The following is a 27,576-nucleotide window of genomic DNA, read 5'->3' on the forward strand; positions in this document are numbered from 1 at the left end:
GAACATGACGGTGCAGCCCAAACCACATGCTGGGACACTTTTGCGTGTCAACAGTATGTTCACAATGTTGGGAGATTAACAGCATCTCCTAGAGTTTTTAATCTTAATTTTTGGAAAAATTAGAAGAAAAGGACTCTCCAACAACTCCTTATCTCGACTCTCAATCTTTCTACGCTTAGTAAAATCGATCGAATCGCATGGAAATATACGCAGAAGTATCCATCAGCTGACCTGAAGGTGGAAGGACATGGGGAAGAAAAGGAGAAAGGACTAGCTTCCTAATGAATTGTATAAGAGAGAAATAAAGTATAAAAATGGCTCAATGAAAGCACATTTGTCCGCTATGTGCGTTTTGATGCATTAAAGACATCCAAATTAGAGACTAACAAGTTTATTGAGTGATATTACAGTTATTAGTCCTTTAAAGGGTTTAAAGGATGATTTGTATGATATGGCACTCCTTAATTCAAAGTTTAAAAGGCTTCTAGACTCAAGTGGTTTAAACCTATTTTATATATTTTAATTTGAGTTTATGAATCGCCACACTACTAAGAGGAATGTAAATCTAGGTGGTCTAAAGAAGATAGAGTGCTCAAGTACCTATTTAAAATCAATTGAGAGACACTCAAACACAACACAGGCACTTTGAGTTAGTTTTGAAGTCTTCAATTGTCAAAAGTTATGATGTGACCCGCGCAGCTCAGTCCTGAAGCTGTCAGGAGTTGGTTTCTAACTTTTGACCATTGGAGGTTATGACTGCTGTCGGAAGTACCGATGGTTTTCTGCGCAACCTTTTCTTTGCTAAATCGTCAAAAGTTCTGACACCGCTCAACCGGCTAAATTTCCCCTTGAGGTATAAATACCACATGTCACTCTTCTAACAGTTATCCCACTCATTCGTTATGAGCAACCTTCAAACAAAACACCTCCCTAGCATATAAGCTCTCTTGTCTTCTTGCTCCTATAGAAGGGTTCTTGGTGAGAGAAACTCTGAAGCAAAGCTTGAGTATTAGATTTCTTTGTCAAGCCGGTTTGATTTGTGTTTGTTACTCTTGGGATTTGCCCCCTAGCTAGCTAGGCATCGTCTGAGAGCTCCCCGATCTATGGGAGAACCCTAGGAAGTTGTATTACCTTGAAATTTTAGTGAAGAACTTGTGATGATCTTTGTGGTTGCTTGAGAGGCAAGGATGTGAAAGAGACTTCGACCTTTGTGGTCACCTCGATAACGAAGACATAAGCACTTCTTAGTGGAGTGACCAAACCTCAGGATAAATTCTTGTGTCCCATGAGCTCATTGTTGTTGTGATTGCTTGAAATTCCTTGTATTTGGTTGCTTGAAAGGCACAAATATACTCCCTGTTTTTTCAGCGACTAAAAACATTTATTTATTAATTGATTTTTAGGAAATACTCCCTCCATTCAAAAGTCTCCATCGTATTAGCCTTCGGTGTAATAATCAAGGAGCAGTAAACAACGCCGATTTGCATTTAAGGCAAGGAGCAGCCAAGGAGTCACAGCCAATGAGCAGCCAAGGAGCAACCAATGAGCACCAAATGCGCAGCACGTACGAGAAGCCAAACCCATGGTCCCAGACTAATACGAAGGAGTCTTCTGGAAAAAAAATGCTGAGATGAAGGAGATAAATGGACGGAGGGAATATTGGAGATGCTCTAAGTATGACGATGTTAAGGGTGGCAATGGGACAACTGCATTTCCATCCGCTCCCCTCTTCCCAATCACATCTAAATAACCTTCTCCAGCCATTCTAATCTGACACAATTTAGGAGTGTTTCGCCAGATTGGTGGGGTAGGGCTAGGCAATTGGTGCAACCAACAAGTTTGGTTCAGTTTCATCAGTGTAAGGGAAGTTCAGTTTGGACTGATTGGAACCCAACTGGTGTAGGCAAATACAAGAAAACCAACTATTTCCATGCTAGTGTTCAGTGGAAACTGATGTTCACACCCACGGACCCACCCATTGTGCCGCCACTCCTCAACACTCGCTTGCACCTCCATCTATGGTCTACCATTAGCCTCTGATGATGTATTGAATTTGTATGCATCCTTTTTCTCATGTTAAAAATGATTTATCGTTGAACTATACCCATTACACATCAGACTTTCTCATAGATGATTGCCTTAAGATAAGTCGCACTATGGGAGTTCTTGTGTCAACTATTGACTATACTCCATACCACAATCTAAGGCACAAAACTTAGACATAAGCTATCATTTTTCGTTCACAGTTATGTCATTCTTGATGTTTGGAGAAAGGCTTCATGCCCATAAATTGGGATGCAAAATCATCTTGTGTGCATGTGCTTGCCTCTTGTTAGCGCACATGGGTATGCAATTTCACATCTTCGTTTGAGTAAAAGATAGAATATGCATCTCAACTTTTACAACAAAGCATATCTATGAATATATTGTAGGCATGAAAACAGATCGGATCGGAGAAAGTCTCCCATATCCTAATCTATTTTTCCTTTGTCAGATTTGGATTGGAGGAGATAATATCCGGATGTGGATAAGAAAACAAACTTTTTTGGATGCCAGAAATGGTTCAGAGATAGCGCATAATCAGATCAAAAACATATTTAAATAGTTAACTAATATTGGTGTATAGATAATTTGCCTTATGCTGATGCTGATTTCTTGTGAGGAAGGCACTATTTATTTACTGAAAAGTACTGCTGAAGAACATGCCGATATGCTTGTCAAGACTTAATAATTTAGTAAAGAACCAATAGCAAGTATATTGTATTGCAGTCTATGATGTGGCCATCGCATCGACCCAATTAACACTGAACGAGATGTGCACACTCACAAATGATAAGTTATTAGCCAAAAGGTAATAACAACCATCAAGTTCTAAATTCAAAAATTAGAACATAAAATAACCACATCTGTTCTCGACTAACAAACTTTTTTATCCTGAATTCTTTTGGTTTTAATCTAGGAGAAGAAATTGTTGAATATCCTATTTAAAGCATCAAATAATAATCTGTATAAAATGTGTAGATAATCCATATGCATCAAATTTTGATGATTTCATACCAATCCTCCATGCACGCACATAATCACATTGAAATTATCCATGTTTGCATGATACTAAAGCTCTTCTCCATATACTCAAAATTCTGATTCAAATTGGTTTAAAATTACCTTACAAATTTTTTCGAGCAACCAAAATGCATATTTCAAACAAGTTTCCATGTTTTTATGAAGAAATGAGTTTTACGGTACAGATTTTTCCATGCTGATTGCCAACAGTGCAATACTATCTTTGGTATTTTTTTCAAATAAAAGGCAGGAGACTAGTAATAATAAAATCATTCTTGTTGTAAAACCAATCATATACTATCTTTAGTTAATCAAAAGACTGCATCAATTTATGATGATTTGCATACATAATCAAAATGCTCTTAGTGTTCGTCTAAAAGAAACCTACTCTTAGTGTTTTTTTACTATTAGTGGTTATTATCTAAAAGTTGTCCCTTCGTAATGACGCTTTCTGCTTCATTTCCTAACTAAGAGTATACCCCGCGTGTTGCTGTGGGAATTACAGATGGTTTAGAATGAAATATACTATATATAATTATTTATACGAAGAAATAAACTATTATAAATTAATGCCAGTGGATTACATGGTGACATGGACAATGAAATGCATGGACTTCACAATTGCAGTGGATTTTAATTGTATGTGATAGTGTATTCTGAGATGGACAACTTGCATGTTGAGAGAAATTGCTAGTGGAGTTCAGTAATATAAGATATACTAGGTAGCGTGTCCGTGCGTTGCTACGGAACAACTAAATCTTTTGTGTCCACGATTTATTTCCCATGAATACATGCGGGTACTATGATAACACTAACTACACCAAATGAAAGATTAGAGAGAATTTGCATTGTCTCCAGAAGGATTTATTTATTAAGTTTTTTGGACTCTATAGGCAGTTTTGAAATATCTGTTTGTATGTCTTACCTCGTATCCTAATTTAAAATTTTGTAGTTTAATTAGAATATGGGGAAAGAATTCAAATTGAACAGACCCAAGGACAATTTCAGCAAGAAACAGTATGCGAGGGCGATGGAACACGTGAGCGTGAAACTAAATGAAAGGAGAAAAAGTTGCCCCTTTTACAAATGCAAAGAGGAGAAGTAATTAAATATAGGCAGATTTGGCAAGGTTCTCAGAAATACAAAGAGGTTCCTTTTGTCTTAATTCTCTTTCCTTCTGTGTTAATTCTTTCCTTTTGCTCGTTGCCATATATGCTGGTGCATGCAAACATGCAATGCGTATATGGTTAGCACAATAATTTTCTACTTTCTATTTTACCGTGATTCCTCTATCACATGGCAGGCAATATTCAATCAAGGAGAATCGCACCAAAGGACACAATATGCTGGAGATGTCGTGGGATCACAGGAGATGTCGTGGGATCACAGGCGTGGGCAAACGGACAAATCAAAACAAATATCGCACAAAAAATATCCACACTTTGTTCTTTTTAGTTGTAGGAGATAGATATAGATATAGATTTTTTATAGCTGAGTGTGCAAAACTGAACTTCTCAGTAAATAATTGCAATGATTTTTTTAATTAGGAAGTCGAACTCATATAGCTAAGGTGTTTTGTATGTCAGCAGTAAAGCACGGAGCATTTACCTTCACTTATGCAAAATCTTTTAGTATTTAATTAGTTAGTCTCCAACCCCACTAAGAGGGCGGTTGTGTTAGCTTTAGCATCAATCCGTCCCTAACCAAAACACATGACGGAAGATGGAACCATTTCATACCAGTTCCACTTGTCTCAATTAAACACTTAGGCTTTGTTTGGCTAGACACAAATCCACCCCAACCTACATATGTGATTGGGATGAATTTGTGTGCAGCCAAACAAGTCCTCGGTGAGATCCACCATGAGTTGTCTCAGTCAAACACTCAGATTTTGTTTAGATGTATATGTATCCACTTCAATTTAAATGTGTTGAAGTAAAATAGAATGGAATTTAGTTTAATTCCACTCCAATCCACTTCAACACATATGGATTGAAATGAATACATACGCATCCAAAGGCCTCAGTGAGATCCACCTTGAGTTGTCTCATCCAAACAGCTGCCTTAAGTTTTTGATTCATACCATTATAATTTTCTAACTTTAAAAAAACATCATTACTATTCATTTATTTTAAAGCACACTATTACAATTTTTCGCTTGCCACGAGAATGCCACATAATACGTATAAAGACGATTTAGGCCCAGCTGTAGGCATATACGAATACGTATATTTTATTGCAGCCCTCTGCCCTACGGACCCCACGTGTCGTCTTCTTTCTCCTCTTGCCATCTTCCATTGCTGAGCAGCAGCAGCAGCATGTGAGCATGTGGGCGCGCAGCAGCAGCACGCAGGCGAGCGGGTGGCGGTGGGGCGCTCGTGGGCGGCGGAGCACGGGGCCCGGGCGACGCTCGGAGCTCGCGGCCATGGTGGCGCGCGGAGCACGCAGCCGGCGTGGAACTTGCGGCTCGGGCGGCGCGCGGAGCACGCACCTGAGGAGCTCGTGGCTTGGGCTGTGCACGGCGCACGCGGCCGGCGCGGAGAACACGGCCTTGGCGGCGCGTGGAGCACGCAGCCGAGGAGCTCGCGGCCTGGGCAGTGCTTGGAGGTCGCGGCCCAGACCGAAGTGCTGCTGCTGCTGCTCGCCCGCGTGGCTGCGTGGCCGACGCGGCAGCGGCTCGCCAGCTCGCCATCGACGGCTGCTGCAGCTGCTCTGCAATGGAAGATGGGCAAGTGGAGGAGGAAGAAGCTGACAGGTGGAACCCGCGCGTCAGTGAGTGAAGAGAGGCTGCACTGAGGTATACGTATTCGTATACGCTGCAGCCAGCCCAAATCTTTTTTTTTACGTGTTCTGTGGTATTATTGTAAAAATTATAATGGTACATTTCAAAATAAGCGAATAGTAATATCGTTTCTCCCGAGTTTAAAAATTATAATGGTACTAAAAAAAACAAAGAAAACTATGGTAAAGCTAGTGTGTGTGGCGTGACAAGTTATGGTCACGAACCACAAGGAGTCTCAGTCTCTCAGTTCATTCTAGTGGGGAGCGCATGAGAACTAATTTTAGAGTGACTCTGGTAGAGATTGACGCTCTTAGCTCCTGGTGTAAATGGAGCCCAGGCGTGATTCTCCCGGAGAAGCTGCGCAAGTTACGCTGCCAAATGGCCCCCAAAACTGATGCAACAAACTATAATTGAGGTAGCTGTGCAGAGTGAATTTTGACATGGATCTCAGCAAGTAATGTATTCTTCAGCACCTTAAAAGGTTGCAGAAAGATAACGCAGATAAAAGTAGCATCATCGATCCAGACTCGAAAACATGATAGCATCTCACACATCTTTTCCCAGTGATTTCCTCACCACGCAACTCATAGTGCAAGGATTAGTAAATATGAATGTAAGCAATCCACAAACACACCATAAGAAGAACAAAAACAAATGAAGAAGAAAACACGATAGCATCTCAGGCAACTTTCCCCACTGATTTCTTCACCGCGCAGCTCATAGTGCAAGGATGAGTAAATATGGATGTAACATCATTGATGCTATTACCAGGAAAACAATGGAAGAATTAGAAAAAGTTGATTCCATCAGCGCAAAAAACCGATGAATGATTAAAACGGAAAGGTGCACCAGAAACAGAGACTGGATTCAATCTTTCTGAGACTACGGATCCAATTTTCCAGCAGGATTGGGGATTACCGTACTGTGGCCGAGCTCGAGGACCGCCGCCGCCGACTGCGGCGACTGGACGAGGGACAGGCAAAGCGGCGGCTTTGTGGTTTTTGGAGGGACCTAAATCCTAACCCTAACATCCTGGCGGGCCAGGACCATTGGGCTTTTGTTCGGCAAGAAATTCAACATGGGCCTTTCAAGCCTTCATCTTTGGAATAGTTTAGCTCAATCGCAAGTGACCTAGGATTTGCTCAAAAAAAAAGCAAGTGGCTTAGGAGAGTGCTGAGTCATTTTATTTAAAAATATTAATACTTATCACACTAAATAAGTATTTTTATATTTTTCATAAAATGTATCTATTTGTAGACTTAAATGTTATTAAATAAATTATTTATAAACTCAATCAAATTTAAGTTAGTTACTTTTACTCTGACTAAATCTAAAATTACATCCTTTCATCGGTGCTTCGTGTCTTCGTACACTAGACTGCGCTACTGGTGTGAGTGACATGTTTGACTGTCCCACGTCACGTTATAGACGAACTAACGGCATAGAAAGATTTCATATGTACCAAAGGGATTAAAACTATAACACACTAATAAACACAAACATTCTAATCCATGTCCATTAGACACCAGCTATTTTAAGATTCAAGACAAGACTAAATATTTTCAGAATTGAGGGTAGCTTAAGACCAACCGAACTGTATTTCCACTTCCACAGCAACCAGCCAAAATTTCGGATGCGAACAACCTGCCGAACCACAACTCTGCCTAGGGGCACCAAAAACGGCTGTACTGCCTTTTGATTAACAAGGTACAGCCATGAGTAACCGAGATGTTCATAGTTTTGTTCCAAAAATTGTAGTCCACCCATCTAGATACTCGGGCTGTTTCCGCTTACTGCCGTGCTTCCTCTTCCTCATCGTTGTGTTCCTCTGTTTGCGATGCTAGCCTCACAATATCTTCCACGAGGATCTTTCCTTCTGTACGCACACAAATAAATAAAAGACAGAACACAATGAGAAAATCGGGCATTTGCTACAAAGCTAGAGTGAACAGAGTGTACAGGTGTCAGGGGTGTGAACGGACCTTTGTCCTTCGAAAGGTTGCTGATGAGCTCTTGCACGCCTTCCTTCCCGATGGTGTCCTTCAGATAGGCTGCGGCGGCGGCCACCTCCTCGGGAGTCACCTTACCATCGAGGTCCCTGCACATGAACGGCGAATTAGATCAACATGCCGATGACACATGTGCAAGATGATTTTGGTCAAAACGTGTAAACACCAAGGTTTCCACCTCGTACAGGAGAAGCACTCATAGGCATAAGTTTATTATTGGGACTGACAGTAGGCTGGGTGTAGGATCCCAACTGGCAACTTGGTTCCGGTAATTCAGTTTTTTAAAAGGCCTTTGCAAAATGAGAACCGAGGTGTTTGCCAGGAAAACAGGGAACGGTCAGGTATCCTGTTAAGACTGAAGCTGACCGAACTCAGCACTTGTAGGTACATCAGCACAAAGCATGAGCACTTCTTCCCCAAGAGCACCGAGGAAAACAGGAGCACTTGTTCATCCAATCAACACCAAACCCCATCCTAGCCTCGCCTTGGCCCCATTCGCTTGGCTGAATTTGGCTGAAAAAACAAGCCAAAATACTATTCCAGCTGAATTGTGGTGAGAAAAAAAACACTGTTCCGGCTGAAAAAACAAGCCGAACAAGCCGGCTTTTAAGGTCAGCCGAACGGATCAAGTTCACTCTCTCATCCCAAATCAACACTAACCCCCATTCCAGCCTCATTTACCCCTTTTCTTCCATCCAATCAACAAATCATCTCCCAATCTCCCTTTCGTATATCCTTTGGGGCATGGCTATGGGGGGAGCAGAAGAGAACTGTGTATGGAGGAAGCAGCACAAAGCCACGTGTATCGTGGGCCAGAGGTGGAGCCATGTGCACCGCACGGACCATCGGCCAGCTATGTTGTATGGTTCACATGCCACGCTTGGCGCCTTGGTGCTGCTGGTTGTGCGCACTTGGGGTATTAGTGGCTAGGACTAGTATTCTGGGACTGGGAGCCGGAGTGGGGATTTAATAGTGGGGACTAGGGTACAGTGCTGGGGTGGGATGGGTCAAATGGCCATTCAGGTAACCAAGCAATCAGACTGAGATCTATGAAAAAATTCAGTTCCCTAAAGGCAGGAACCGATCTAAGAACCATAACCCAAAGTCTCGATCGTTTGATTTCATTTTTTTACCCAACCCTAAATTGCAGTTCTGCTTGGTAAACAATGTCTCGCATATCTTATTCAGGCTTCAGCAATATGAAACAACACAGCTATGACGGTGACTTCCACATGGACCAAACAGGAATATTGATTCAATGGAGATAGTCGGGTAAATTACAGAAACAGGTGGCCAAACAAATGTGCTGCTAAGGGGCAACAGGGTAACAACCAACTGCAACTGAAAAATGTACAAAACAATATTGCGAATCCAGATAAGTGGGTACTTAAGAGCTAAAAAATGGACTGGCTGACTATTATGCAACATTAAACAACTTTCAACATAGAAGCACCATACCTATCAAGAAGTTGCCAACGGTTTCCAATTTGTGCATCCACATCATCAATCTCCTTTTCTAATTCTTGAAGCATAGCATCAACCTGAATGCAGTAAAAGTGTAAAACATATGTGCAAGTGAATAACCAATCTCTTAATCATAAATAACCAATACCACTGGTAGTTTGCGCCTCCTCCTTGTGAGGGTTAAATGCAGAAATCATTTATGAAACTAGATATCCTTTAAGGCTTTAGCTTTGCTAGTGAGATTAGATACTCATACTCCCTCCACTTTAGTTTGTTATAGGCTTATTTTAAGTGAGCAAATAGATTAAGTTATAAAACCTACAAAAAGACAGAGTAAATGACCAACTTAAATCTTAGTTGATGCATGTCCAGGATTTTCCACAAGCATGAAGATGACGGCAGTATATGGAGAATATGCAAATAGTAGTACCATCGATAACTACACTAGAGTATAAATTTATTTATGTGCCGGCACTTGTTTTTCTTTTTGGGCCCGGTTTCCACTCAAAAATCAGGGCCGGTGTAGAGAGATCAATGTAGGGAAACACCACACACCCTCTTAGGGGGGGTGACCTTTCATATATATGGCCCAATGGGGCTTGGATTACATCATGTCCAGATACAACGTATACAGGACTATACATGTCTACAATACATGTCTAATACCCGTCCGCAGTCGCAGCGGGAGGATCTCGGACGCAAAGACTGGACCTAAAGTCAGTGAACAGTTGTACAGGTAAGCCTTTGGTCATGATGTCTGCGAACTGATGTGTCGTGGGGACATGGAGCACTCGAACCTGTCCCAAGGCAACCTTGTCGCGGACGAAGTGAATGTCGGCCTCGATGTGCTTCGTGCGACGATGGTGGACAGGATTGTTGGAGGTAACACAGACTTGATTAGCCAGAGACAACACGCCCCAGGCCGTCTCCTTGATTATATATAGAGATAGACATTGCATTGATTACAAACAGCTCACTAGAGCATAGCTAAACAGATAGGTGCCTTGGCAGCCGTACACACCTCTTGGGCTGCCCAAGGTCTTTAATGACTGTAATTAACTAGCATAGTTATCTAGGAAGTGCTTAGGAAGCAGGGCTTATTAACTACATTTCTCCCCCTAAGACCTGCTTCAACTAATCTTGATCTCCTTGATCCCAATCCTGCTCCTCATCTCTTCTAGCTTGGTTTTGCCCAAGGCTTTAGTCAGTATATCAGCGAGCTGATCTGCAGTGGGAATGAACTCTGTCTTGATGCTACCTTCCTCCACACAATCTCTGATGAAATGATGCTTGATTCTAATATGCTTGCTCCTGTCATGGAAAACAGGATTCTTTGCCAAAGCCAGAGCAGACTTATTGTCTACTCTGAGTTCCACCACTTCAACTTTTCTTCCCAACAAATCTGCAAACAGTCTTGACACCCACAAAGCTTGGGTTGCAGCTGTTGTCATCGCCACATATTCAGCCTCACAGCTAGACAGAGCAACAACTCTCTATTTGACAGACTGCCAGCTGACCAGGCTGGTTCCAAGGAAGAACAAACATCCAGTTGTGCTTTTGCTTGAATCAACATCTCCAGCCAAATCTGAATCACTGTAACCCACAGACCTTGCTTTGCCTGTTGTTCTGGTGTAGCAGAGCCCATGATCTAGAGTACCAGCCAGGTATCTCAAAATCCTCTTCACAGCCTGAAGATGTTCAGTTGTTGGCTTCTCCAGAAATCTGCTAACATACCCTACAGCAAAAGCCAAATCTGGTCTTGTGTGCACTAGGTATCTCAAACTGCCAACCAGTCTTCTGTACTGAGTTGGATTTACTTCCTTTGTTGTGCTTTCCTTGCTTAACTTCAGCCTTTCTTCCATGGGTGTGGTGGTTGGATTACAACCTGCCATACCACCAAGCTCAAGTATCTTCTTAGCATAATGGGTTTGCTTCAGAGTGATGCTCCCCTCTGATTGCCTTACCTCAACTCCCAGATAGAAAGACAGAAGACCCAAATCACTCATTTCAAAAGTTTGCTTCATCTTTGCCTTGAAAGCTTCAATCTTTCGCTGATTAACTCCTGTGATGATCAAATCATCAACATAGACTCCAATTACCAGTAGGGAATCACCTGATCCCTTCCTGTACATAGCAGCTTCATACACATTCTGTTCAAAACCCATCTGCTTGAGAGTCAAGTCAAGCTTGGCATTCCATGCCCGAGGAGCCTGTCTTAGGCCATACAGAGCCTTGTGCAGCCTGTACACTTTCTTCTCCTCTCCTGATACTACAAAACCTGGAGGCTGTGTAACATAAACCTCCTCCTGGAGTTCTCCATTCAAAAATGCAGACTTTACATCCATGTGATGTACTGCCCATCCTTCTTGTGCTGCTAGGGCCAGCAAAACACGCACTGATTCCATCCTTGCAACCGGTGCAAAAGCATCTTCATAATCAACTCCTTCCTGCTGCACAAAACCACGGGCCACAAGTCTTGCCTTGTGCCTAATTACAGCTCCATGTTCATCCTTCTTCAGCTTAAACACCCATTTCAGTGAAATTGGACGGTGACCAGGACGAGGAGAAACAAGTTCCCAAGTCCCATTCCGCTCTACTGATCTCAGCTCCTCCTTCATCGCTGCTTGCCAATCTGGATCATCTTTGGCTTCTTCATAGCTTGTAGGCTCACCATAATGGGTGAGATTCAGTTCTGCAAACAGCCGCTGCGCCGGCGGAGGGGTTGGCTGATCACCAATAATGTCATGAATCTTCCGATAGCGGAGTTCTTCATCGTCGTGGTAGGCATCCACCCTTTCATCATCATCCTCCAGGGGGGTCACATGCTCAACCTGAGGACTTACTGGAGCTGGTGTAGGTGTTCTGGGCGACGCAGGCGCCTCTGCCTCCGCTGCGGGCTCCTCTGCTTCCGCTGCAGACTCTCCTGCATTCACCGGAGAGAAACCAGGCAATGCAGGATGTGGCGGAGGAGATAGTGAAGGCGACGCTGAACTTCCTGCTTCAGGGAGTTCCTCCGCCCATGGGAATTCAACAGTAAACTCACTGCCCGCTGCTTCTGATGTGCCTGCTGCCGGTGATGCCCAGTCCCAGCCGCGGCCTTCGTCGAACACCACATCGCGGCTGACACGCACGCGCTGGGACACTGGATCATAGATACGGTATGCCTTGGCCCCTTCCGCATAACCGATAAACACGCCAGCCTCGCCGCGGCCATCAAGCTTACGAAGCTGAGTAAGCCGCCGGGTATAGGCCACACAGCCAAAGACCTTGAGATGGCCGACTGTTGGTGCCCGGCCGTGCCACGCCTCATAAGGAGTGGCATTCTTCAGCGCCTTCGTCGGGGATCGATTCAAAATGTGCACAGCCGTCATCACAGCCTCCCCCCAAAACCGAGAGGGCATCCGGCGTTGCTTGAGCAAAGCTCGTGCCATGGCCACCACTGTTTGGTTCCTGCGCTCAACAACACCGTTCTGTTGCGGTGAATAAGGGGCACTGAAATGCCGTTTAATACCTTCATCAGCGCAGTATGCAACAAACTCCGCGACGGTGAATTCGCCGCCATTGTCGGTGCGCAGGACCTTCAAATTGTGCCCGCTTTCCACCTCTGCTGCCACCTTGACCTTCTTAATTGCTTCTGCTGCTGCGTCCTTGGATGGCAGCAGCACAGCCCACATAAAACGGGTAGCGTCATCGACGAGCAGCAAGATATAGCGGTTGCCCGCCGGTGTCGCTGGCGTGACCGGACCGCACAGGTCACCGTGCACCAGCTCAAGCTGATTCTGGGCACGGTATGCTGCTGCAGCCGGAAAGGAACGCCGCCTCTGCTTGGTGGTAACGCAGGTGTCACACACCTGCTCAACATGGTCGACCACCGGCATCCCGCGCGCCATCTCCTCCTTGCTGAGTCGCCGGAGTGCGTCGAAGTGCAGATGGCCGAAACGCTCGTGCCACTGCCACGCCTCATCATCCTTGCGCGCCGCGAGACAGAGAGGTTGTGCAGCCTCAAGATGCAGAATATACAATCTATTCTTCCCTCTGTGTACCTTGGCGAGCAGACGGCGGCTCTTATCCCAAATGCGAAGCACGCCATCGTCAATCTCAACCTTGGACCCTCCTTCATCAAGCTGACCCAGACTTAGGATAGAGTTCTTCAGCGTCGGAATGAAGTAGACGCCATGAAGGACCCTCTGCTCACCGGTCTTGGCTTGGAAAACAATAGACCCGACGCCCTTGATCTCTACCTTCGACGCGTCCCCGAACCTGACCGTTCCTCGAACGCCAGTGTTCAGATCAGCAAAGAACTCTTGGCGCCCGGTCGTGTGATGCGTCGCGCCGGAGTCCAGGTACCAGCCGCTGTCCACCTCTTCTTCGTGCACGCCGAGATAGGCGCGAGCACGTGGCTGGAAAAGTTCAACGTGCTGCGCCATGTAGCTGTGCGCCGGCGTGCTCTGTTCTAGGCTGATGAAGCCATGTGCCAGAAACAGAGCGCCATCTTCATCGCACTCGGCGTACTGGGCACGCGCCTCATGCCTTCCTTGGTTCCCGTCACGCTGCCCAGCCTGATTTCCGCCGCCACGGCCTCCACCACGGCTGCCACCGTCGCGGCCAGCACGGTTTCCACCTCTACCGCCGCGCTCTGCACCTTCACGTCGCGGCTGGGGACACTCACGTGCCCAGTGGCCCTCCTGGTTGCAGTTGAGGCAGGTGTTGGGGCCGACGCGGCCAGCAACATTGCCATCTCCTCGTCCGCCACCACGTCCACCGCCTCTGCCTCATCCTCGTCCACCACCGCGGCTACGTCCATCACCACCGCGCTGGTTCCTGAAACCAGAACCACCGGCATCATCTCCCTTCTTCTCCTTCCTCCAGCGCGCTCTCCACTGCTCCTCGGTGTACAGCAGCTTGCCGTTGATGGCCACCGGCTCGGTCAGCGCTTGTTCCTCGCGATTATCCACCGCCTTGAGCCTTCCAGTCACCTCCTCGAGAGTGAGCGCCTCGAAGTCGAGGAACTGCTCAATGGCGACAACAATCTGCGCGTACTTGGCCGGCACCGTGCGCAGAAACTTCTCCACCACTCGCTCTTCAGTGATGTCCTTGTCACCATGAATGACAAGTTGCTGGTGCAGAGTTGACAGACGCAGGGCGAAATCCTCCACTTGCTCACCGAGGTTGACGCCGATGTTCTCCCAATCGCGGCGTAGGCGCTGCAGCGTTGCTCGACGGACCCGGTCCACGCCGATGCGAGTCGCAGCGATGGCGTCCCACGCCTCTTTCGCCGTAGCCTTGTCGAGGAGTGGGATGCCCATCTCCTTGGGCATGGCCCCGACAATCACCTCCAGTGCGTGCCTGTCATCGTGAAACTGGACAGGGCCGCCCTCGATGGCGTCCCAGAGATCGCGCGCCTGCATCCTCAGCTTCATGGTCTGACTCCACTCATAGTAGTTTGTCTTGTCCAGCATCGGCCACGACGTGCTGCTACCGGAGTCGCGGTACACCACTCTGCCTTGCGGTGATTCGTAGCGACCGCGGTCGCGCCTCCGGTCCCGCAGTGGTGACTGCGAGCGCCTCCTGTCTCGCGACGGAGTCCGCAGCCCCCGATTCCTGCTCTCCGCCTCCTCTTCCTCCTCCTCTGCATCCTCTTCTTCTCCCTTCTCAGCAGCAATTTCGGCCCGTAGCTCCTGCGCCGTCCTTGCTGCCGCCTCTGCAGCAGCCGCCGCCTGCTTTGCTGCCTGGACTGCCAGCGCTGCTGCTTCCTCTGCAGCCTTCAAGCGCGCGGCCCGGCTGGAGGGGTCGCCCAGCTCTCCATCGCCGGTTCCCTTGGCTTTGAGCCTGGCAGCGCGCTCAGCAGAGGTCGACATGGGGTGGAGGAGGTGAGAAGTTGGCCTCGTGGCTCTTTGGTGTCTAACCTGGCGCTCTGATACCAAATGTTCGAGGTAACACAGACTTGATTAGCCAGAGACAACACGCCCCAGGCCGTCTCCTTGATTATATATAGAGATAGACATTGCATTTATTACAAACAGCTCACTAGAGCATAGCTAAACAGATAGGTGCCTTGGCAGCCGTACACACCTCTTGGGCTGCCCAAGGTCTTTAATGACTGTAATTAACTAGCATAGTTATCTAGGAAGTGCTTAGGAAGCAGGGCTTATTAACTACAAGGATTAGCAGTCATATAGACAGCGCTAACATTGTCGCAATACACGACGGTCGCAGAAGCAATAGGTGCATGGAGCTCCTAAAGAAGCTGACGAAGCCAACAACACTCGGCGACGGCATGCGTAACCGCGCGGTACTCAACCTCAGCACTGGAACGGGACACCATCGTCTGGCGCTTGGATGACCAAGGGACCAGATTGTCGCCGAGGAAGACGCGGTAGCCGAACGTAGAGCGCCTGGAGTCTGGACAGCCCGCCCAGTCCGCGTCAGAGTACGCGGTGAGGGAGTCAACCGGCCCGGAGCTGAGGTGGATGCCGGTGGACAAAGTGCCCTTCACGTAGCAGAGGATGCGCTTGATCAACGCGAGATGAGGCTCACGGGGATCATGCATGTAGAGGCACACCTGCTGGACCGCGTAGGCAAGCTCGAGACGAGTGAGCGTCAGGTACTGTAGGGCGCCGGCGAGACTCCGATACTGTGAAGGATCGGCGACCGGAGCGCCGTCGGTGGCGGAGAGCTTGGCTCGAGTGTCAATTGGTGTGGAGGTAGAGTGACACTCGACCATGCCCGTCCGCTGTAGAAGGTCCACAGCATACTGGCGCTGGGAGAGGAAGAGCCCTTGTGGCGAGCGCGTGACGGCGATGCCGAGGAAGTGGTGCAAGTCGCCGAGGTCCGTCATGGCGAACTCGGAGTGGAGACGCACCATGATGCACTGTAGGAGGGCAGTCAAAGAAGTTGTAAGGATGATGTCGTTGACGTTCAGGAGCAGGTAGGCGGTGGCGTCCCCTTCTTTGAGCTCAAAGAGGGACGTGTCGAAGACGAAGGCGACGAAGCTGAGGAGCCTGAGGTAGGCGGCGAACCGCTGGTACCAGGCCCGAGGAGCCTCTTTCAGGCCATACAAAGAGCGCCGCAGAAGATAAACATCGTCAAGGTGAGTAGGGTCAACGAAGCCAGGAGGCTGTTGGCAGTACACGGTCTCCGCCAGATGACCGTGGAGGAAGGCATTCTTCACGTCAAGCTGTTGGATTGGCCAGGAGCGTAGGACGACGCGGATCGTGGCCAGCTTGATGACGGGGCTGAACGTCTCGTCGTAGTCGACGCCGTGGCGCTGGGAGAAGCTGTGAACTACCCAGCGTGCCTTTTGGCGGGCAAGGGAACCGTCCGAGTGGAATTTGTGTTTGAAAATCCACTTGCCCGTCACAATGTTGGCGCTGGGGGGATGAGGGACGAGGCGCCAAGTCCCGTTATCAACGAGCGCCTTGTACTCCTCGGCCATGGCAGCCCTCCACTGAGGGTCGGCCAAGGCGCTCCTGTAGTTCGCCGGTACTAGCGAGACGACGGAGTGAGTGGCGGAGAAACCGAAGCGCTGGACCGGGCGAAGAGTTCCAGTCTGTGATCGGGTGACCATCCGGGAGGCCGGTGGCGCAGGTGCTGGTGCAGGGGCCGGCACGACCGGCGCCGGAGCAGGCTGCACGGGCACGGGCGGTGGGGGTGCAAGCTACACGGTGGCAGGCGGTGGTGCAGGCTGCTCTGGAGCTGGTGCCGGCGCAGGTGCCCGAGCAGCCTGCGCGGCTGCTGGTGCTGTCGTAGAGGCCCAGGGACATCGGCTGTACGTCAGGTGGAAGTCCCGGGCCGGTGGAGCGGGGGCGGCTGCAAGTGGTGGTGGAACGGCAGCCACCATAGAGCCGCGGAAGAGGACAGCAGGGTCGTCCTGCAGCTCCTCCAGGAACGCCTGAGAAGAGCGGGGTCGCGCGACGTCGACATGAGACGGAACGGCCGCGGGGAGGCATGCCGGAACAGTACCTACAAGCAAGAAATCCAGGTCACTCGGCGAGGACCCGGAAGGGTAAAGCCCGAAGGGAAAACAAGTCTCGTCAAACACAACGTGACGTGAGATGATGATGCGCCGCGTTGAGAGATTGAGACAGCGGTACCCCTTGTGGGAGGAGGGATAGCCAAGGAATACACAAGCTGTGGACCGAGGGGCGAGCTTGTGGCGAGTCGTGGCGGTCATGTTGGGATAGCAGAGGCACCCAAAAACTCGAAGATGAGAGTAATCGGGTGTCTTGTTGTAGAGTAGAGCATAGGGGATGGCATTGCGAACGGCGGAACATGGGCGCCGATTCAGCAAGTATGTCGCTATAGCGAGCGCCTCAGCCCAATAGGGTACGGGCAGCTGCGCATGAATGAGCATGGCGCGGCTAATGTTGTTCAGTGTGCGAAGGATGCGTTCGGCCTTGCCATTTTGTGGGGAAGTATATGGACACGAAAGGCGTAAATGAATACCACGAGAGGCAAAAAAAGTCTCGAGGGTATTGTTTACGAATTCAGTGCCGTTATCGACCTGGATGGCTTTGATGGCGAGGCTGAATTGTGTGGAGACATAGTTGCAAAAATTTGTGATATGGGCTAGAACCTCAGATTTGCGAACGAGGGGAAAAGTCCAACAAAAATGAGTAAAATCATCAAGTAAAACGAGGTAATATTGAAAGCCTGAAATACTGGCAACAGGAGATGTCCACACATCACAATGAATGAGTTCAAAAGGCATAGTGCTAAATGAACTGGAATTTGAAAAAGGAAGCCGCACATGTTTGCCAAGCTGACATGAATGACATAGCGTATGCGCTACTTTATTACAACTGATGGCCGCACTATGGCGAAGAATATCTATTGTGGCGGAGCTGGGATGACCAAGACGGTGATGCCAGAGGTCGGTGGAGATGGCGATGCTGGCGTGTGGAGCGGGAGGTGTAGTGGGAATGGTGTAAAGATCGCCGGCACTATTGCAGCGAAGCATCACGCGCCGGGTCTGGATATCCTTGACAGAAAAACCAAGAGCGTCAAATTCGATAGAATAGTTGTAATCTCTAGTGAACTGACGAACTGAGAGTAAGTTGTGCACTAGGGATGGAACAACTAGAACATTATGAAGTGGAAAATCGGACACTGGTGTGTGAAGGATAGACTCGCCACGACAGGAAATAGGAAGTGTGTGACCATTGCCAACAGTAATGGAGAAATGAGAAGGATGGCGGGAAAGAAGTATACCATCCGAAGAGCTCGTGAGAGGAAGCACCGGAATCCATCACCCAGGGCTGCTGGTCCTGGAGATGCATCTGGTTGAGCGCGGCGACGAGGCCAGCCTGGCTCCACATAGGAGCCGGCTGGGAGAACTGAAGCGGTGCGAAGGTCGTCGGAGGCTGCACGGGCGCGAACGCCGTGTGGGCCTGAGGGGGCGCGCCGAGGACACCTGGGCGCCAGCCGCTGGGCCCTGCTTTGCCAGAGGAGGGCCCTGCGGAGCCCACGGGTTGTAGCAGATCCAAGGACCAATGGGCCTGTACTGGCCGACCTGCTGAGGGGCGCCAGCAGCACCGCCGCGGGGCTGACCGCCACCCGGACCGCTCTTGCCCTTGCCCTTGCCTTTCCCGCCGCCGCCGTCCTGTTGCCGCTGTCGTAGCCGCTGATGTGGGGCTTGTAGGAGCCACCAGAGGTGGCCCCAGCGGTGGTGGAGCAGCACCCGCCCGGGCTGGTGCAGCCAGACCCGGCTGCAGCGAGGAGAGCGGTGTTGACGACGGTCTTCACGTCGTTGGCGAAGCGAAGTTCCTTGAGAACCAGCATGTCGTGGGCTCTGGCGAAGTGGGAAGAACGGCGAAGTTGGCAATGTCATCGGCGGTGTTGGAGAAGCGAGGGTTGAGGCCACGCAGGAGAGCGAGGACGAGCTGCGAATCCTCCACAGGGTGGCCGACGTCACGGAGGGCGGCGGCCTTGATCTTGAGGCGCTGGCAGTAGGCGGAGATGGTGGAGTCGCCTTGTACCATGGAGTGGAACTCGTTGAGGAGGAAGATGGCACGTGGCTCCCTGTTGGCGCGGAAGATCCCCTCGATGGCCACCCACAGATCGCGGGCGGTGGGATCAGCGTCCTCCATGGCGAGGTCGAGGACGGAGTCGTCGACGAAGCCAAAGAGCCAGCCGCGAACGCGGCACTCCGCAGCGTCCCACTGCGGGTCATTAGGTTGAGGAGCGGTGCTGTCGATGTGCGAGCGAAGCCCGAATTTCCCGCACAGCGACTTGAAGAAGAACGCCCACTTCAAGTAGTTGGAGGTGAGCTCCAACGTGATCGGGACGTGGGACTTGACGTTGACCGTGGCGTAGGGATGAGCCACGATCAGCGGCGGCAGGGCTGCAAGGCCGGCGCCGGCGGCACCCACGGTGCCGGCGCCGATGGCTGGCAGGGTGCTAGCGTCGACTGCTGGCATGGTGCCGTCTTCGGTGGGAGGTGTGGTGCTGGTGGCCATCGGGAGGGAGGAGGGGTGAAGGAGCACCGCCGGGAAGGGTGGACGGGCGTGTCTTCCCCGCGGAGGGGCTCGTGAGGCGCGGTCGCGAGGAGTCGCGAGCCGAGGGGGAGGCGCGATCGCGAGGAGTCGCGCGCTGATCGCGCGTGCAAGGGAAGAAAGGGGCGGAAGCAGAATGCTAGGGTCTGATTGTGAATGATACCATGTAGAGAAATGTAGGAAACACCACACCCTCTTAGGGGGGTGACCTTTCATATATATAGCCCAATGGGGCTTGGATTACATCATGTCCAGATACAACGTATACAGGACTATACATGTCTACAATACATGTCTAATAGCCAGCATTTGTTTTTCTTTTTCATCGTCTAATAAAAATAGCGGCAAAGCTTTTGCCGTCCTTTCTAAAAAAAAGATAACTACACTAGAGTATAAATTTATGTGAAGTGGATTCATTTTTGAACCGTTTATGTTATTATATACCTCTTCCAGTATAAATTAATTGGCTCACATCACCAGAATCAAGTGGTGCATGTTTCTTTTTGTAGCATTCTAGAATGTCGACACAGCCAGCGAGTTTGGTATCCTTACCAACTAGACCCATTTGATATGATTATTATCTCTAAGTAGCTACCAACTAAAGATTCAAAAAAATACAACAGCTCTATTAGGAATTTTTTATCAGGCTTTTTAAGATGCACAGACATTCGACATCCTTGAAATTTAAAAACAAAGGGTAGTAACTGTTAAGTATCATCAATAATAGGCCAAAGTTACAATCATTTGATATTGGACTATTGGTAGAACTGTCTGTAAGTCAAGCAAAAGTTTGCAGTCTTATCTCTAAACTTTTCAGACATCTATTTATAGTTTTTAAGGGAAATATCCAAAAACACTTACCTCTGAAAACACATCAAAGGTGATATTTGTAAATTTTAACTATGGCTATAACACGCATTAAGAGGATTTCTTACCTTCTCAATCAGCGCTGACGAGACCTTTTCTTCTGCAGCGACCTCAGCATCATGGTCTGGCTCTTCCCTAGCAGCTATATATGCTTTTTTAGCTTCTTCTTCACCTTCAGTACCCTCTTTTTCGAGCATGGAGTTATATAGCTCTATCTGCATTGGGACATTTGGACAGCTAAATCCTATTAAATCTCCATGATGCATTATTTGTTATAACTGAAAGGTGAATGCATGAATAATTGTTGCTTTAATCACAATTCATACTATACCTCTTTATTGACAAGGCTCAGGAACTCTTGACGCTCCTTGCTAACAGACTGCAATGTAGAGATGGAAGTTGGAAAAAGATCAGACAGACAATTGTTCTAGAACAATGGTGCTATTAGTGTCCATATGTACATTTACTAATAAAAGAATACGCATAGACTAGGATCATACAGAGGCAGATGCGAGCACAGCCAATGCACGGCTGATATTACAGAGCTTTTCCTTGTCATGTTCTTTTGCTTTTCTCAGTTCTTCTTCCCTAGCAGTAGCATCAGCCATTTCCTTCAAAGCTAAATCTTCTTCAGCAGTGTCTGGTTCTTTCATCTTTGCCTCCTCTTCTTTCTTTTGTTTTGCCTTTTCTTCTTTCTCTTTCTTTTTCTCTTCCTCCTGAATGGTTTTTATACGCAGAACATCAACAGCACAGATTTGCAACATAATAAAAATGATTATATAACGATAAACAAATATGGATTCGTATCCTAGATTTTTTTTAAGCAAGCTGCATTAACAGATCCCATTCAGGGCTTGCTCAGACAACCCCCCCCCCCCCCCCCCCCCCCCCCCCCACCCCCCCGCTCCAATCCACACGTGGAATTGTTTGTCTGAACAAGCCTTCGGCCATTTTATTGAGAAAAGATAAGAACACTCTACATTAAATCTAATATGAATCTCAAAGGAGCTTAGGTGAGCTTAATAGATCGAGAGCAAGGAATGTATAAACCATACACTGAGACATCAAAACTGAGTTCTATTATAAAAACGTTTTCAAATTAGTTCTTCTAATGAACAAGTTCCACTTGACCCGTGAAATAGCATAAACCATGGACTGAGCCACTGAGGCATATTAATGGCTTGTTTGGATATAGTGGGATTAGGCCCAATCCCTTCAAATAAGCTTTAGTTCATTTGCCAATCAGAAGGGATTGGGCCCAATATCAGTCTATTGAAATCTACCTTTGTAACTTTGTCACATGATAAAATACAAACAGGAAATCCTAAGAAATTCAAGCATGTGATTCAGCAAGGTCACAGCAAAACACCAGTATATGAAGTTGGCATTTCAAAATATCAGAATATCCAGGGTGCATATAAAGTTGGGTTGTTAGAAAATACTAATCTATGGCTTAACTACTTAAGATAAATGTGTCTTTCTGAAATGGATGAAACTTAAATAACAAAACTATGAGGTGCACATTCAGTGGATGGAAGTTCTCTATCAGATACACAGCACTACTCCCACAGAAGACATACTCAAATATAATGGTAACAGGAAGCTAAGAAAAAGAGCATGTTTCAGTCTACAGTTCTATATCACCTTGATAAGTTCTTCCTGCATCTCAAGGAATTCTAATTTTCTCCTCCTCTCAGAAACCGAATCTTCAGATGGCAATACTGTCCCAACTGTATCCACAACTTCATCTGGTAGAGAAGATAGTGTTGCTACAACAGCCTCCTCAGGCTTCATTCTCCCAGACACAGTAAAGGCTCTAAAAGTATTACCAAATATAAGAATGCAAGCACGAGTGGTAATAACACTAGAAGGAAATATCAACCAAACTTACCTTGAAAGTATGAGAAGTGAAGATGGCACAGCATGATTAAGTGAGAGGTCCAACCAGTCTCGGAGCTGGATGCAAAATGAAATTTATTGGTACAGTTTATCATGCATCTAAAATTCTACACAGCTGCTATATACACCAGATTTTAGTATCATTGAGTTACACTTATGGTTAAAAAACCAAAAGCCAAGCAATACAACTCAGATAGTCAGATGTGTTTAACACAAAGTCGAAGCTGGGGCTGGTTGTACTTTCCTTCAACAGTACATCAGACTTGGGACATATTTTACAAATAGCCTTTTGGAGCAAACAAACTCTAAAACATAACATTTCATTTAACAGAGAGAAGAGACGAGAAAAGAACGAGAAAACAGCCACTAAGAGAAGCAAACATGGCCCTGAGCAGCTTATAGAGGTCCTTAAAGTTAGACAAAAAGAAAGAGAGAAAACATGCATTCTTTGATAAAACAGTGAGCTAAGTCAACGTGAATAACACTCCATTCCATATCATGTGTCATTCCATATCATCGTACCATTCCAATTCTTGACACAGTGTGCTAAGGCGTGACCATGTTAAAAAGGATCAAATTCACAGTTGCTGGGATGGCTAGGTACATCAGAAATAATTAACTATGCATGTGTTGTTGCAATTAAATGAAGGGTATATTAAATGGTGGACAATAATGGAGAAGTGCTGAAAATCTGTCTCAAAAAGATAAGTGTGTTTTGTAGTGTGGAACAAGAACTGATGGCTCAAATAACTGTGATCATGTGCACATCATAATGCAACAAACCTGTTGGCGCATCTCTTCAGTTGACAGCAAGCCTAGATGACCACGTTCCTGGCAGGCTTGCCGGAGCTCTTCTTCAGAGAGAGATTCAACTCCCTCGGCTTGAATCAGCTTATCATCATTCTTAATGCTGAAACGATAAGGAATATTAACAAAACAAGCAGATATTTCGCACCAGCATTTTAAGTTCAAACTCGATGAATCTAAAAAAACACCAACAAAACAGACAGAAAAACAACTACCAACTAAACCGAAGAAAGAAGAAATCATGAACTTCTTTATATAGACAGAAAACAAATCTAGGTGTTGAACCTAAAGTGCTATTTGACTAACAAAAAAACACTGTGGCATGGAGAGTTAAACATAAACAAAATGAAGCTGATTCCAAATGTCTGCTAAGTTTACATGGCCACAGAAACACTGCCCATTGCAAAGTCTTTTCTTGAAAGTAATGCATAAATTTTCTATCAGTAGTCCCACTAACTAGAAACAAAACTTTCCGTTTTGATAATTGATTAGGTGAGCTGTCTACAAGATAGTATCAACCACAAGTTCCCATCACTGTTTGATATACAAAATTAACCAATTCTGTTATATTGGCATATGCAGATAAGAATGCATAAGCATTCAGTTAACCTCTTCATTTAAATACTTACTCTTGCAGTTTTTTGCGAAGCATGAACCTCAAGTAGTGGTCTGTACCAAAAGGCCGGATACCCATATATTTGCACATATTAACCAAGCGTGGTCTGCAGGATAGTGCCAACCAACTGTTTAGTCACTAGTGTAATTGTGAATATGAATTTATACAGTTACTAAAGGAATATCTAACCTGCTCATGTTATCCAGAGTAAGTTCATCATTGAATAGCTTTGCGAAATTCAAGATTTCATCATTAGAGACACGTTCACCTCTCCTAACCTGATCTCAAGGCACATTATCCAGTCAATAATAGAGAAAGTAGTTCACTATGCATAGCTATTCCAGAGACAACAGAGCACACAAAGAAACTTATACCTTATTCAAAAATTCGTCCAGATCTTCAGCTGTCTGTTTTGTTTCTCCGCTACGAGATGTCTGAACTTCCTTTGCCATTTCTTTTGCGGTATCTTGCAAAAATTTTGCATACTCCATTCTTGCTTTCAATTTCCTTTTTAGTGCCTCCTGTACAGGAAAAAGAAGCACCCGTGAGCCAATCAGATTGCACTATGATAGTGCTTGTGGTTTCCATACAAATGGCACCAATAGGGTATGCTAATCCATCGAAATAATAATTAATAGTTTATTAGATATGGTTCGTGACTTAAGCATACAGTAGTATTTCACTTGCGGAGACACAAACAACATAATTTCAGGTAGTTGCGACTTACAAATAGTCAAGAACATACCTCTTCTTTCATTTTGTCCTGGAAAGTTGATGGAAGCATGTTTGGAAACAACTTGAGGAAGACTGGCAGTAAGAATTCCATGAATGGAACAATGATGAACACAGCAAACGGGACCAGCCTGAAGATATCTGCTGTTGTCCGTGTCAGCTGTTGCCTCTCTCTTCTTGAAAGGCTCTTCCCACCAGCAAGTTTCACCAGCAATCTTGATGAGATCCTAACATCTGCCCAGAGTAGTTTTGTCCCTAACCAGTAATGCTGCAGTGTAGAAACAAATTCATCCTTCCAATGCTTAAGCTTTGCAGCCCAATCAGCCCTTAACAAACAAACAAAAAATTGTTTCATAAGTTACAGAAGAAACAGACCAATCATTCATCTTATATAATCATGCATTCAGGTAGGAAAGAAAAGGAATTGAGACCTGCTCATTGAAGCCACAGCACGGAGAGCAGGACCCACACCCAGAATTCTCGCCCAAAACTTCTGTATAACTGATTGGTCAACCTTCAGAGATTCTTGTACCTGCTTAGCTTTAGCCTTAGCTTTTGCAGTGCTTAGGCCTTCCACAGCCTGATCACATTCTTCTGGGGATGCCTCCTTTTTCTTTTTATTCTGCTTCTGGTCCTCACTCTGTTCATCATCTGTATCCATCTTAGGCTGCCCTGCAGTTGTAGTTGATGCTGTGCGGACTGACTGCAGCAAAGATCTAGCTCCCAAGCTCAAAGGCAACCCAAATTCATTCTTTCCAATTCCACCATGAGAAAGAGAAATCACATAAGCTGGACGTTGCCGAAACCCATTACCAAGACCTAGTAGATCTTTTTTTATCAAATTCATACTGTGTTGCTCCTTCTCACATTTGGAATCCCCAGAACTATGCTCGAGAAATCGCTGTTCTGTTCTTGGCTCAACCTCCAAACCGAGTCTTCCATGTTGGAAGGTAGAGAAGGCGGACGATGAAATGATAGGTGTGTTAACATGATCCAAGAAATACTTCCTTCTCCTAATGATTGCCCTTGAAGCCATACTTGATTGCCTCTGACTTCACAATGGGAAGATCACACTCATGTACAAATCTGAAGTAATCCAAAATGGTTCAAGCAAAGACTCAAAAAGTGTAAATTTAATTACATATAATGACAGGGAAAAACTAACTAATCATTTCACTGGGCTCCAATTTGGTACCCTCACAACCTCAGTGTGTATATAGAACCCAGAGTAGCCAAGACTCAGTAATCGCTGATGCTAAATTCCCCAAATATATCTAGACAAAAAAAAAACTAATTAATCGTTCAATAACTGGGATCGACAAGGGCCGTTTCATCTTGATGAAATTCCTTCGCTACTAGGAGTGGACCCCCGATATTTTTTGCAAAAAAGTGAAGTTAGTAGGACTAATACTCCATTTTTTTTGTATGGAGGAGTGCATACATAAGCTTGTAATTAGATCAAGTTCAAATACTAATGGACAAATAGCTTAAGTCAGGGTTTGTGGGCTCAGTTTCACACGGCAGGAAGGAAAGAGAAGAGGTGGGCATATACCTGGTGGATGCTCGTCGCTGCCGAAGGGCGACCTGGGCACCTGGCGTAGGCGGCGGCGGGCTGCGGTTGCCCACTCGTCGCCACGCGAGAGAGAGAGAGAGAGAGCGCGCGCACGGGGGTGGCGGCGGTCGCCGACTCAACGCCACGGCCCACGAGAGAGAGAGAGAGAGAGAGCGGACGCGGGATGAACGGGAGAGAAGTAAAGGCTGCACGCACTCCTGTGGGGTTTAAAGTCGTGTTTGTGTACTTGTGTATGGAAATTTGGGGCCAGTTTAGTTCCAAATTTTTTTGGTAAAATGGGCACTGTAGTATTTTCGTTGTTATTTGGCAAATAGCATCCAATTATAGTCTAATTAGGCTTAAAAGATTCGTCTCATGGATTTCGTCTAAACTGTGTAATTAGTTTTATTTTTTATTTATATTTAATACTTCATGCATGCGTCTAAAGATTCGATGTGACGGGAAATGTGAAAAATTTTGCAAAATTTTTGGGAACTAAACTGGGCCTTGCCATGTAGCTTCATTGATGTAGCTGAAGTCGTTTCCTTAGAATATTTGTTAAACAGATTCTCATCATGATATAGTAGATTTCTTATTTTATTTATTTGTTTATTTATTTTCTTTTCTACTCTCCCTTATCCTCTACTCTCTCCCTCCCATAAAAAAATCATTCTCGTTTTCTAAGAAGTCAATTATCTTCAGCTTTGACCAAATATATAGAACAAAATATTAATATTTATGATATATAATTATCATCATGGGATAGATCTTGGAATATATTTTTCTAACAAACTTATTTGGAGATACAAATTTTTGCTAATATTTTCTACAAATCTAGTCAAACTTAAGAAAATTTAACCAGCACGAATCTCATAGCGACTCTTTTTATGGGAAGGAGAGAGTATTTCCCATCTCATCGTTTGTTTTTCTCACCACGGCGTGCCAAGTTGCACAGTTGAAGGACCGGCCTTACATGTAGTGGCCACGTCAATACACAATCGGTGTGCCATGACATACAGAGCGGATTAGGGCCTGTTGGCACCTGGATGATTCCCAAAGTCAAATTTAAGGACCCAAAAATAACATTTTGGGAGTAGAGGGATCTTGGTGACACATTTTGCCAAGTTGAAGAACCGGCCATTAATTTTCCTCTACCCAAAGTAGTAGAAGTCTTGGTATGCTGGTTGTGATAGTAGCATCATCTCTAGACCCTTTGTTGTCATATCTCCTTGTTTAGCTATTTGTGACAGCAACAATGTTTGTTGCCACTTGAGAATTGACCTGTTAATTGG

The 27,576-nt window shown here is 46.3% G+C and overlaps 1 protein-coding gene and 2 non-coding genes across 4 annotated transcripts; all 3 read right to left on the reverse strand.

Moving 5' to 3' along the window:
• Positions 1-6,284: 6,284 nt before the first annotated feature.
• On the reverse strand, positions 6,285-6,371 carry LOC136519304 (small nucleolar RNA snoR27). Its single transcript, XR_010774854.1, has one exon. It is a non-coding gene; the product is annotated as a small nucleolar RNA snoR27 (small nucleolar RNA).
• A 146-nt stretch (positions 6,372-6,517) lies between these two features.
• On the reverse strand, positions 6,518-6,610 carry LOC136519300 (small nucleolar RNA snoR26). The gene has a single exon (XR_010774850.1). It is a non-coding gene; the product is annotated as a small nucleolar RNA snoR26 (small nucleolar RNA).
• A 717-nt stretch (positions 6,611-7,327) lies between these two features.
• On the reverse strand, positions 7,328-26,476 carry LOC136516889 (uncharacterized). Of its 2 annotated transcripts, none has more exons than XM_066510383.1 (15): positions 26,285-26,476; positions 25,164-25,784; positions 24,746-25,058; positions 24,375-24,521; positions 24,190-24,278; positions 24,014-24,106; positions 23,361-23,487; positions 22,570-22,634; positions 22,323-22,494; positions 21,179-21,394; positions 21,010-21,057; positions 20,747-20,893; positions 9,313-9,395; positions 7,828-7,943; positions 7,328-7,721 (listed from the first exon to the last, which is right to left on the reverse strand). In XM_066510383.1, the coding sequence occupies exons 2-15, from the start codon at positions 25,766-25,768 to the stop codon at positions 7,636-7,638; spliced, it is 2,307 nt and encodes a 768-aa protein (XP_066366480.1). In that variant the 5' UTR covers positions 25,769-25,784; positions 26,285-26,476; the 3' UTR covers positions 7,328-7,635. The 2 variants fall into 2 exon arrangements, with proteins under 2 accessions (XP_066366480.1, XP_066366479.1); XM_066510382.1 differs by having other exon boundaries at positions 25,164-25,818.
• Positions 26,477-27,576: the final 1,100 nt, after the last annotated feature.

This window comes from Miscanthus floridulus, chromosome 17 (genome assembly GCF_019320115.1).
Source record: "Miscanthus floridulus cultivar M001 chromosome 17, ASM1932011v1, whole genome shotgun sequence".
Classification (NCBI taxonomy): domain Eukaryota; kingdom Viridiplantae; phylum Streptophyta; class Magnoliopsida; order Poales; family Poaceae; genus Miscanthus; species Miscanthus floridulus.

What these genes read in the sequence shown, in the direction of transcription:
- LOC136516889 (XM_066510383.1), bottom strand. Translation starts at nt 25,768, where the DNA reads ATGGCTTCAAGGGCAATCATTAGGAGAAGGAAGTATTTCTTGGATCAT. An exon ending in TGGACGAATTTTTGAATAAG is followed by an intron (nt 24,279 to 24,374) that starts GTATAAGTTTCT and finishes CCTTGAGATCAG; the next exon opens with GTTAGGAGAGGTGAACGTGT. An exon ending in TGCAGGAAGAACTTATCAAG is followed by an intron (nt 21,395 to 22,322) that starts GTGATATAGAAC and finishes AAAACCATTCAG; the next exon opens with GAGGAAGAGAAAAAGAAAGA.